General features: G+C 41.8%; 1 protein-coding gene across 1 annotated transcript; it reads left to right on the forward strand.

Annotated features, from left to right (window-relative positions):
• The first annotated feature begins 189 nt into the window (after positions 1 to 189).
• On the forward strand, positions 190 to 7,894 carry LOC109055473 (putative protein TPRXL). Its single transcript, XM_042768995.1, has 5 exons — positions 190 to 202; positions 829 to 1,086; positions 2,660 to 2,740; positions 6,706 to 6,749; positions 6,868 to 7,894. The coding sequence occupies exons 1-5, from the start codon at positions 190 to 192 to the stop codon at positions 7,159 to 7,161; spliced, it is 690 nt and encodes a 229-aa protein (XP_042624929.1). The 3' UTR covers positions 7,162 to 7,894.
• Positions 7,895 to 13,200: the final 5,306 nt, after the last annotated feature.

Consider the following 13,200-nt stretch of genomic DNA (forward strand, 5'->3'; position numbering starts at 1 on the left):
TTTACTGGAAAATTACATGAAATGTCTGGTTAGATCTTTTACAGTTTTTCCCTGTATATAGTACAGGAACTTACTGTTAACCTATTAACACTTTTTTTTTGTAGCGTTTTTACAAAATTGTACAGTTAAAATGACACTTATTTTTTACAGTGTAGCTTCCATTCAGCAGATCATGGTGTGTCTTGTATCATGTTGCTTCACTGTGCAATGAAAGTGATCATGATGTTTTTAAGAGAACTGAATATATTCAAACAACAGCAGGTTAATTTTAGATGTTCTGTCTTTTTAACAAAGAAAAACCACAAACCACAGTTAAAAAGAGGAAGTTTCCTTATAAAGGTTCATGATTTCAGTCTGTGCAGGTTAAAGTGCAGTTTTAGATCAATGTTGCTGTTCTGCTCAATGAGAAACTGAACACAGAATAAAGCAGTGGACAGTGTTTATGTGTTTTATTCTTCATTTCATTCTTTAAATGTCCAGTCCTGCAGATCTATACCAAAATCAGCACAAATAATTAATCAATTTACACACTATTAAAGTACTCATCAACAAGCAGAATTATATCAGTGGTTGTGCTGCAGTCTTATTTTTTATACTGCTGTGAGTCACTGAACCAGTCTTGTTCTATAATTAAAGAAGCTGCAGTTAAAGATGCTCGTCCAGTCACCTGCTATGAACTCATTTATTAACTGAGAAACCACAGACTTTAGTTACAGAAACTCAAACAAACAGCTCGCGATTTTGTTTCTAAGAATCAGCAAACATGAATTCTGGGTAGTGAGTGACATCAGTAACACTTATATACACCAAGAGACACGTGATGACAAGTTCTGTGTGTGAAAAAAAAAAAATCATTGTTTTATACAGATCTTTCAGAAACAACTTCACCACCACCATCATCATCATCATCATCATCATCATCACCACCATCATCATCATCATCACCACCATCATCATCATCATCATCACCACCATCATCATCATCATCATCACCACCATCATCATCTTTTTCTTCTTTCTCATCAGTCAGAGCTCCACAGATCACAGGAGTTTCTAAATCGTCTCCATCTAGTTTTACTCCAGCAGGTGCTGAAACACAAACATGATTCTTGGTGTAATTTGTGAGGAGCTCTGACACCCCCCAGTGGCTGAAAGATTTCTAAACATAGAATAATTTTCATCTCTTGTTTTTTTACTCTAAAATAAGTAATGTAATTTAATACATTGAACTTTTTCAAATGTGAAATAATAATAATAATAAGGATGATCAAGTCATTCTTGTGTTGCTATTATAGACCTTAGGGCTGCGTTAATAAATCCATGCATCACAAATCGAGAAATGATTCTGCATCGATTCTGAGATTTTTCGAATGCACCGTGATTGTCTCTCGAATCAATTCTGAGCTTAGTTTTTATCAGCAGATGGCACTGAATGCTTTAGAAACAGCCGTCCTCTGCTTGCTTCCGATACCACTTGAATATAATCATTCATAAAGTTTGAAAAGATTGAAGTGAATTACAAGGGTGTTCACAGTGGGCTGTTTAAATTAATCTTGTGTCACAAAAGCATAAAAGCCGAGGTGGAGTTAGATGAGGTCTGATATCTAGCTTTCCTCAAGGGGTGTCAGTCAAAACACAGGCTCTGATCAGCTTCATCCTGAGTGGAATTACTCTTAGAACTGGAGTAATTTACAACCAAGATGCACACAACACACCTGAACACAAGCATTACAGGTTGTCATTATTCACCATCGGTGTGTGTTCACATATGCAGGAATATGTATTTGTGTGTGAACAGAAAAATAAGTAGATTGACTTTTATGTCTCAATAATATTATTCCAAAGACATTTACATGAATTGCTAGCATATTTTCAAATGAAATTCTTAGGTTAAATATTATGAAAGAAACAAACTACTGTATATCAACAGCAATGGAATATTATAACACCACCTAGTGGTTAGAAATGGCAAACACTTTCATACTCAAAACCGCTTATGAGGTAATTTACATAAACTTCAAATAAAGTGCTATTCAGTTACTAATATGACAGCAAAATACAGGAGCATATGAAATACGATATACACATTCATAATGAACTGTTTACCTGTCAATTATCACTAACTTGATAAACAGATAACTTACTTTTGCTCATTGATGCACACATGCACAGTCTTTGCTCTTCCCTGCTCAGTCACTCTTGCTCTTTCTGCGCATGCGTACAGACTCGGTCTTTCTAACAACATCAACAGCAGTTAGTGTGCCATAAATGGACATTTGACTTTCAGTGGCTCTATGTAACTACGTGGGGCACTGTATTTCCATCCTCAAAACTAAAATATTGTGGTATAGTTTGGGTTTTTTCTTCACATTTTAACTTCAGGTCACAGTTTCTTTAAACAGAGCCGGTTTAGAGTGATTCTGTGCTCAAGAAGTCTGTTTAGGAGACCTTCAGGTACACATGAGCATAACTGAATATAAGAAAAGAACATTGTTTACACCGCTTGTGTGAATGTTCAACGTGAAACCTGTAACCTGCAAGCCCAGTATCATGCTCTGGTCAATCCTGTCTCAAACAAGCTGCACCCATGATCTGATCTGATATTTAGCTCAGCGTGATCAGACTGATTAATCTGATTGTTTATCTCCTGTGTTTTCAGACTCTTCTCCAATCATCTCTCTGGTTCCGGTTCTTCTGGTTCTGGTTCTGATCATCGTTGGTCTCTTATTACTGTTTCTCTGTAAGAAGCATCAGTCTCGAGGTAGACCTCCTTCTTAATGTCTTTAGATGCAGAAACTCCATTTATACGGAGTTTAAAATGCAAAGATTTATCTGTTTGAGTCTGTCGCCACCTGCAGGCTGCAATGAGACATGAGCAAAATAAAGATATTTGATGATGTGTGAAAACGTCTCAGGTTACGAATGTAACCATGGTTCCCTGAGTAGGGAACGAGACACTGCGTCCTCTAGGGGTCGCTATGGGGAACACCTCGTCGTGACCCGTGTCTGAAGCATACAAATGAAAAAACACCAACGAGTTGGCCGGCGACAGCCTCTGACGTCACTACCGGTGCGACTATAAAACAGGCATCGGGAAAACACGTCATTCACTTCTTCGTCTGAAGCTTGCGTCCGAAGCATGGCAGGGAGCTAGAGGACGCAGTGTCTCGTTCCCTACTCAGGGAACCATGGTTTACATTCGTAACCTGAGACGTTCCCTTTCAAGGGAACTTCGAACTGCGTCCTCTAGGGGTCGCTATGGGGAACAGTATTCCCACGCCGCCATGCTGAGGGGAGTGCAGGCCAGAAATCATGGCGAACACTAAGTACCAACTCTCCCATTTCAATGGGAGTTGCCCCCGGGACGTTTAGACGGCTGTCTGTGACAATACCCCTTACGGCCAAAGGCCTAAGCTACATACCCAACTTAATTGTTAGAGCCTCCGCCCGGTGGTAGAGCTAAAGGCTTGGAATCAGGAAAGATTCCTTTAAAGGGATACAGCTAGGAACCTAGCATTTTTTATACTAAGTCTAGCCTGTCACACAGGGGCTACAGCTTGCTTCCGCAAAAGCTTGCTGAAGGAGCTGTCTCAACAGATCTCCAGTAGCAACACCCTGTTTAGATAGGTATCCGAGGATACATGGGTGGAGTGGCGCCCAAGATGAACGGGGCTTTTACCAGCTCAAGAAAGATACGAAGCAAATTGCCGCGCGAAGCCCTCTCACCATATAGGATTTTATAAAGAACGCAGAGTACTAGCGTGCGAACTTACCACAGTGTGGATTTCAGAAAGTGTGCAAAGACTTCACGTGCACACTTACCATATCATGGATTTTCAAATACTGTTCTAAGGAAGGGCTCTCTCGTGGCACTCTGATAGAGCAGCTCATAGATGGAATGGTGCATCTCAAAAAAGTATGTTTTGAGTCATCAACTCGATCTGTGGAAATAATGCTGGAGTGCTCTGGGAAAAACAGTGAACTCAGTCTCATATGAGAGGAGAACTCCTGAATACAGAGAAGCATGCTCATAGGCGACCCTTCTTGAAAAGGGGAGCGCTGCTAAACTACCACAAGAATCGCCCGAATAGCCCCTCATGTTGAGGGAAGCGATGCTTGAGGTGTATAAACAAATACACACTGGCTGAATGAAGCCCAAGGAACAAAGGTCTAATCATCTCAAGAAAGGGAACGAGGCGGAGCGCGTAACCCTTACCATACAGGATTTCAGAAAGTGCGCAGAGTCTTTGCGTGCACACTTACCAATACGTGGATTTTTTAGAAAGTGCGCAAAGTGTTCACGTGCACACTGACCACCATGTGGCTTTCAGAAAGTACACAGAGCTTAGCGTGTGTACCTAAAGGTTCCTAAGCATCGCAGAGGCGCTGAACCGAACGGGAGAGGCAAGCTCGAATTTTATAAACCTCTAGCGAGGGGAGCATCACCTGAGGCAGCATATACAAGAAGACTTCTGTAACTGCCACCTTCACTTCCCGCTGGATGCGACAGCACCTAAGCGGCCAGGAGACCCCTCAGGGTGACCTGGCCGGACATCCATGAAATTCCCTGCAGTGCTGTGCCAGGCCTGATGATCAAGGAGGCTCCCGCAGAAACCTGTGATCTCAGCCGCCTAATACCGGAACATGAAGCCGGATGGCTGGTGCTGACGAGTGTTTGGTAAACCCTGTAACTGAGCACTGCAAAGGAAACTCACAGAGTTTATTAGTAGACACATAACCACCAGCAATTTACACATAAGTATATACAGAAAGGGTTATTTTTTATACTCCCACCCTCCTGCACTAGAGCCCCGCTCAAGGGGCGCCTCCTTTTAGTCCGGACCATCAGTAAGGTGGTTGCTATGAACATAGAACCAGCCAAAAACATTATAGGTCCAGCATAGGAGACTTATGTGTTAGAGGTTTCCACCTAACCTCGATCAGGTGGAGAGCTGGTGGTTACAGGGGAATTAGGAAGGGGAGGATAAAAGCAGAAGTTAAAAATCCCTAAAGGGAACGAGTAGATACCTCAGTATCACTCTGACTCAGACGAGAACGCTGCCTCGTCTGGATCACATCCCTTAGGTTCTGCTTACCCCCTTGTGACCCACAATTCCTCTTAACCCTGCCCGCAGGTGGGGGAGGAGCATGAGTCGCGACACTAGCCTTCTGTGCCCGTCTTTTATCCTCAGATCGAGACAGGCCAGGACCCCTATGTTGTTCGGGCTCAGACCTGGACCTTCGTGGAACGAAGGATCTGAAAGCAGCGGAGTGCGCCTTCGTCTCCCCGAACTTCTCGATCACCGTCTCAACGGAAATACCGAAAAGTTCAGAAGGCGAAACCTGAGCATCGAGAAGAAAGCCTTTTCTTTCCTCCCGATGTCTGCCAGGTTCATCCACAGATGTCTCTCCGCCACCACCATGGCTGCCATAGTCCTGCGCTTAGCAGAGGCGGCCTGCTTGGTAGCCCAGAGAGAGGCCTGTGGTGCGGCGCAGCTCGGCTACCTGATCAGGAAAAAGGCCTTCGCCTCTATCCAGGTCTCTCAGCAGATCAGTCTGATATGCTTGAAGCATTTATTTTGTAATAAAGCCACAGCCTGACCTGCTGCTGCGTATGCCTTGCCATTTAAGCAAGATGCATTGCTTGAAGGGGCTTAGATGGCAAGGAGGGAGATTAAGAGAGGATGTCTCCCCCGCAGAATGAAAGCTCTTTCTGCAGGGGGCATCCTCTCATAGCCGTTTTCGCGCGCATCGACTCGATGTCGGCAAAACTCTTATGCTGAAACCGATGGATGCGAGAAGAAAACGGCCTCTTTCATTTCCTTTCGATCTCTGTATGGAGATCAGGCAGAAATGGAAGGCTCACCTGAGCTGGAGGGCTATGGTCGGAAAGATAACGCTCATCAAGGTGCGATCCATAAACTCCAACAGCTCTACATACGCAGGGCAGGAGAATTGAGAAGGCTCAGCCTCAGCTTCTTCACCATCCTCAAATATCTCCTGCTTTTCCTGGGTAAAAACCCAGCAGAGCACTAACCTCAGTATCAGAAAGTGTTAAAGATATAACATCATCCTCCCGAGGCTCTCTCTCGTCCGCCGCCATTTTGAGCGCGAAAGGGAAAGTCCCTCTTTAAACCATTCAGACAGATCCACCTGAAATTCTCACGAGCTCATTCTCCTCCGTGCCTCAGCAACGGCGGGTCCTGAACCGCGGGAAGCAGATGGCTGCCTTTTTTTTTTTTTCGGAAAGAGAGACGAACGAGAGCGGAGCTTTTTTTTCTTGAAAAAAATGCTCGCAATGCACGCAGATTGCCTCCTCAAAGACATCGCGTGCGTGCTCTTTACCCAAACAAATCACGTAAAGATCGTGTGTGTCATCAAGTGTCTAATAACGCCGACACGGATGCATACATTGTCTAAACGCTTGCTAGTAGTCGCCATGATAGACAGAGAAAGAGCGCTCTTATGACGTGTTTTCCCGATGCCTGTTTTATAGTCGCACCGGTAGTGACGTCAGAGGCTGTCGCTGGCCAACTCGTTGGTGTTTTTTCATTTGTATGCTTCAGACACGGGTCACGACGAGGTGTTCCCCATAGCGACCCCTAGAGGACGCAGTTCGAAGTTCCCTTGAAAGGGAACATTTCCTTTAGACACCAGAGTTGAAATGTGATATAACATCATTAATTTAGACCCTTGTTTTGGCAGGCGGTGATTCGTCATCTCAGACTGGAGCAGGAAAACATGAAGCAGTCAGTCCAGTTACTGTATAAAATAAGATGTTGATTTTTATTCAGAATGAAAATAAATTCTTATGCCTCCATCATGAAGATATTCAGAGCTGTTAATAATTTCTCTGTCTCTATTCAGGTTTCTCACACTGGATGTGATTATGAGGAGATTAAAGACACTCACAAACAATTACCCACAAACCCCTCTGATTCATCTAACGCTGTTTATGCCACTGCTCAATTACCCACAAACCCCTCTGATTCATCTAACGCTGTTTATGCCACTGCTCAATTACCCACAAACCCCTCTGATTCTTCAGTTTACTCTACAGTTCAGGAAGCCTCTGGTGACTCTCAGATCTTCATCACATCTGCTGAGGATCTGAATTACGCCGTGGTGAATTTCCAGAAGAAAGCAGCCAGACTGTCCTGACAGAGTCAGTTTTGAGGAATAATCAGGATTACAGTGAATACACTGCTGTCAATCATCTCACTGCCTGACGAGCCACAGCAGACAATCTCAATGAGCTGAAGACTTTGACTTTTGATTTTGGGTTTAAGTGTCAATGTTTGGTATTTGTGTTATTTACGTGGTTCTCTTCTGCTGTATATTTAAGACAGTCCTGTAAGTCAGACATGAAGGATGTTTAAAGATGCAGTGTTTTGTTCTGACACTCAAATAAATGATCACAAACCCTTGAGTTTTTGGTCAGCATTTGATGTAAATAAGTACTGAATGTTTCAGAACAGAAGTGTGAAATTAAAGTAGAAGCAGTACTCATTTAGTTTGGTTATCGTCAAACTACACGCTTGGTCACTAACGGTTTTTGTAAAAAAAAATAATAATAATTATTAAGACTCAGTGTTAAAAGGCTCACAAAATTTAAAACAGGAAGCAACTGTATATATTTTTTTTCTCAGTGCTTATTTTAAAAGCTTTATAAAATAAAATGTAATAAACCTAGATGAAGTCATGATATTGTATGCAAATATGATATGAATGGGTTATGAAAATCTGAAATGACAAATGCACAACTTCTCTCCCCTGACTGAGGTGAAGTGTAAGTTATTTTGATTAAAGTTAACCAGATTACACGAATAAAAAAATTTATGTGCTCAGGTAAATCATTTATAATAAAAACTGTAATGTTCAATAAAAAAGCAAGAACTGGTTTTGATTTCACAGCTATTTTAATAAATCATCTATGAGCTCATTTGTCACGTTTTTGTAATAAAGCCACAGCCTGACCTGCTGTGCTGCGTATGCCTTGCCATTTAAGCAAGATGCATTGCTTGAAGGGGCTTAGATGGCAAGGAGGGAGATTAAGAGAGGATGTCTCCCCCGCAGAATGAAAGCTCTTTCTGCAGGGGGCATCCTCTCATAGCCGTTTTCGCGCATCGACTCGATGTCGGCAAAACTCTTATGCCGAAACCGATGGATGCGAGAAGAAAACGGCCTCTTTCATTTCCTTTCGATCTCTGTATGGAGATCAGGCAGAAATGGAAGGCTCACCTGAGCTGGAGGGCTATGGTCGGAAAGATAACGCTCATCTAGGTGCGATCCATAAACTCCAACAGCTCTACATACGCAGGGCAGGAGAATTGAGAAGGCTCAGCCTCAGCTTCTTCACCATCCTCAAATATCTCCTGCTTTTCCTGGGTAAAAACCCAGCAGAGCACTAACCTCAGTATCAGAAAGTGTTAAAGATATAACATCATCCTCCCGAGGCTCTCTCTCGTCCGCCGCCATTTTGAGCGCGAAAGCGAAAGTCCCTCTTTAAACCATTCAGACAGATCCACCTGAAATTCTCACGAGCTCATTCTCCTCCGTGCCTCAGCAACGGCGGGTCCTGAACCGCGGGAAGCAGATGACTGCCTTTTTTTTTTTTTTTCGGAAAGAGAGACGAACGAGAGCGGAGCTTTTTTTCTTGAAAAAATGCTCGCAATGCACGCAGATTGCCTCCTCAAAGACATCGCGTGCGTGCTCTTTACCCAAACAAATCACGTAAAGATCGTGTGTGTCATCAAGTGTCTAATAACGCCGACACGGATGCATACATTGTCTAAACGCTTGCTAGTAGTCGCCATGATAGACAGAGAAAAGAGCGCTCTTATGACGTGTTTTCCCCCGATGCCTGTTTTATAGTCGCACCGGTAGTGACGTCAGAGGCTGTCGCTGGCCAACTCGTTGGTGTTTTTTTTCATTTGTATGCTTCAGACACGGGTCACGACGAGGTGTCCCCATATAGCGACCCCTAGAGGACGCAGTTCGAAGTTCCCTTGAAAGGGAACATTTCCTTTAGACACCAGTGTTGAAATGTGATATAATAAATCATTAATTTAGACCCTTGTTTTTGCAGGCGGTGATTCGTCATCTCAGACTGGAGCAGGAAAACATGAAGCAGTCAGTCCAGTTACTGTATAAAAATAAGATGTTGATTTTTATTCATAATGATAATAAATTCTAATGCCTCCATCATGAAGATATTCAGAGCTGTTAATAATTTCTCTGTCTCTCCTCAGGTTTATATCACTGGATGTGATTATGAGGAGATTAAAGACACTCACAAACAATTACCCACAAACCCCTCTGATTCATCTGACGCTGTTTATGCCACTGCTCAACTACCCACAAACCCCTCTGATTCATCTGACGCTGTTTATGCCACTGCTCAATTACCCACAAACCCCTCTGATTCATCAGCTTACTCTACAGTTCAGGAAGCCTCTGGTGACTCTCAGATCTTCATCACATCTGCTGAGGATCTGAATTACGCCGTGGTGAATTTCCAGAAGAAAGCAGACTGTCCTGACAGAGTCAGTTTGAGGAATAATCAGGATTACAGTGAATACGCTGCTGTCAATCATCTCACGAGCGACAGCAGACAATCTCAATGAGCTGAAGACTTTGACTTTTGATTTTGGGTTTAAGTGTCAATGTTTGGTATTTGTGTTATTTACGTGGTTCTCTTCTGCTGTATATTTAAGACAGTCTTGTAAGTCAGACATGAAGGATGTTTAAAGATGCAGTGTTTTGTTCTGCAAATGACACTGACATAAATGATCAGAAACCCTTGAGTTTTTGGTCAGCATTTGATGTAAATAAGTACTGTTTCAGAACAGAAGTGTGAAATTAAAGCAGAAGCAGTGCTCATTTAGTTTGGTTATCGTCAATCTACACGCTTGGTCACTAACGGTTTTTGTAAAAAAAAAAAATAATAATTATTAAGACTCAGTGTTAAAAGGCTCACAAAATTTAAAACAGGAAGCAACTGCAACTGTATATTTTTTTTTTCTCCGTGCTTATTTTAAAAGCTTGATAAAATAAAATGTAAGTAATAAACCTAGATGAAGTCATGATATTGTATGCAAATATGATATGAATGGGTTATGAAAATCTGAAATGACATAAATGCACAACTTCTCTCCCCTGACTGAGGTGAAGTGTAAGTTATTTTGATTAAAGTTAACCAGATTACATGAATAAAAAAATTTATGTGCTCAGGTAAATCATTTATAATAAAAACTGTAATGTTCAATAAAAAAGCAAGAACTGGTTTTGATTTCACAGCTATTTTAATAAATCATCTATGAGCTCATTGTCACGTTCTTGTGAAGGGAGGTGCACGAAGATGAAGGTAATCCATATAACATTTAATAGTAATCCAAGATGATGAAAATTCATACACAGCACAGGGTAACACAATCAACATACACACCTATAATAACCAACCACCAAAGAAACTGAGGAGGGAACTTAAATACACAGACAAGAGAGGGAGTAAATTACTTCATTAACATGACACAGGTGAACAGAATAAACTAATCAAGGGAACTAAGGAAAACTAGGTCAAACTCAAAATGGGCATGAAAGCAAAAACTAAATAAAAACACAAAACAAGTCCATAACTGTGACAATACTTCCCCCTCCTGGAACCCATAATATCACGCTGTAAACAGACGAACAAAGGAGGGAGGGGGGTTGGGAGGAGGACGAGGCAGTGGTGAAGGACAGGAAGAGAGGCAGGCAGATAACCAGGGTGGCGACGATGAAGGGAGGATCCAAAAAGGAGACACGAGGAGCCAGGGCAGATTAGATGGAGGGAAGAGACAGGAGGGACTTGGAGCAGGAGGAGCCAGGCAGGACCCAGACCGCAGCCAACATGACGACCCATGGTGGAGCCAACGGAGGGAGGAGCCATGGTGGATGAAGGGCTGATGACTCCAGGGGGCCGACCGACAGCAGCAGAGCAGGTAGGAGAGGAGTCCGGGGCAGAGATGGGGACAGCGGTGGCGGTGGTGAGGAATGATGAAGAGGTGGTGGGAGAGGGAGCTTGGGTGGGATTTTTGAGCAGTCTGGGGGTTCAGATGGCTACTCCCAGCCATGGAAGCACTAAAGACCTCCATGGTCGAGACGGGACAAATAGATAGTTCAGGACAGAGAGTTCAAGGCAGACAAATAGTTCTGATGATCTATGACTCTCCAGAGATCTGAGTGAACAGGATTCTGAGATGTATCATGGAACACCATCATCATCATCAGGTGACTCTCCGATGATCTCATCTGCATCTCATGTAAGGTACAAACTCACAGATTTCTGTCAGTAAGTCAGATTTGACTCTTCAGATCTCTGGTGTTTTCAGGCTCTTCTCTGATCATCAGCATGTCTGTGCTTCTTCTGATCATCCTGCACACTCCTGCACTTTTACTTTCTTTAAAATTTCCATTGCTCAAAATTGCTCAAAAACATTCACAAACATACACATTTAAAAATTCTTTATATTTCTTTCCTCTTCTTTCCCTTCTTCTTCAAAACTACTTCATGAAAACCTCCTGCTGGATACAACTACAAAAGAGCGAAGCAGAGAAATTTGAGTTTGAGGTTGATTTGATGTTTGTCTTTGACAGACGCTGATTCTGCATTCAAAAGTTCTCATGCAAAAAATGGAAACCATAAAGCTGTTAGTACAATAATTGTGATTGGAAAATTGTGTTTGCTTTGATCAATGATAGATAAAGATTACTAGAGCAGTACATATTAACAAATATTTACGTTTATTAATTTAATAATGAAATAAAAACAGTTCTCTATCTCTCTGCGGGATTCTCACACTGGTTGTGATTATGAGTTGATGAAACACATTCACAAACAGTTACCCACAAACCCCTCTGTTTCAGCTAACTGTGTTTACTCTACAGTTCAGGAAGTCTCTGGTGACTCTCAGATCTTCATCACATCTGTTGAGGATCTGAATTACATCTTAAACTGAATTACATATCTGACAAAACTAAGCATTTGAAATAGAATCATTTTGTGAAAATCTAACTTTATAAATAAAATAATACTTTGTAATGAGTTTCATCTGCATGTTCATGTAAAGCATTTGTAAAAAAAAAAAAAAAAAAAAAAAAAAAAAAAACTAGTTTCACTTCCCTCTTTATTAACAATCTCTCTCTCTCTCTCTTTCTCTCTCAGAGGAAGTGGGCATCTCTCTGTCACTTTCAGCAGCTCATGTTAAACATGTAACCAGGAAAGAAACACTCAGAACTCATCTGATCACACATCAAGATCTTCAGAAGAACTGAATCTACTAACAACAGAGAAGATCACTGAAGAAGAGAGAAGAATGAAGATCATCTGGACTTTCACTCTGCTGATGATTCCTGGCAAGAGTCTTAACTCACAGTAAATCACTCAAAACAGCAGAGACTTTAACTTCAGCTCATGCTTAGTTGGATTTGAACACTTTTGAAGATATTTGAAAGTTCATCTCTGTTCAGTCTTATGAATACATTGGTGTTGTATTGAGATGCTGGTTTGTTGTAGGTGTGGTGAGCTCCATCAGTGTGACGGGATATTCAGGAGGAGGAGTCAACATCACATGCACATATGATAGAGAATATACAGACAATGCAAAGTATTTTTGTAAAGGACAGAAGCCAGATATACAGATTAGATGGTGTTCTGACCTCATCAAGACTGATAAGAAAAATGATAACAAATGGGTTAATTCTGGAAGATTCTCTCTGTTTGATTACACAAGAGCAGCAGTATTCACTGTGACCTTCAGAGATCTGAGTGAACAGGATTCTGGGACGTACTGGTGTGGAGCTGATATCTCTTGGGGTAAAGATTCCTACACTGAAGTGAATCTGAATGTTGTAACAGGTGAGTAACTGAGACTCTCAAACTCATGATGATCATCAACATCACACACTCAACACTGACTGTAATGTAAAAACTAAAAACACCAGAAAATCAATAACAGGACACATACAATGTATTATTATCTTATCTTGCAATATCAGGTTTACACTCATAAAATTAGTAACCACATATGAATGAATGAAGAGGCATGAATGTATGTATGTGTGTGTGTGTTTGTGTGTGTGTGTGGGTGGGGGTGATTTCACTGTCAGTGAACAGGTACGGATGATTTTCTCACTCATATAAATCATAATATAATTAAA

The sequence above is a fragment of the Cyprinus carpio genome, chromosome A1 (genome assembly GCF_018340385.1).
Source record: "Cyprinus carpio isolate SPL01 chromosome A1, ASM1834038v1, whole genome shotgun sequence".
Taxonomy (NCBI): domain Eukaryota; kingdom Metazoa; phylum Chordata; class Actinopteri; order Cypriniformes; family Cyprinidae; genus Cyprinus; species Cyprinus carpio.

Bases quoted from the DNA above. Each gene is read 5' to 3' on its own strand.
- LOC109055473 (XM_042768995.1), top strand. The intron at 1,087-2,659 runs GTGCTGAAACAC...CTGTGTTTTCAG, and splicing joins ATCTAGTTTTACTCCAGCAG to ACTCTTCTCCAATCATCTCT. The intron at 2,741-6,705 runs GTAAGAAGCATC...TTGTTTTGGCAG, and splicing joins TCTCTTATTACTGTTTCTCT to GCGGTGATTCGTCATCTCAG.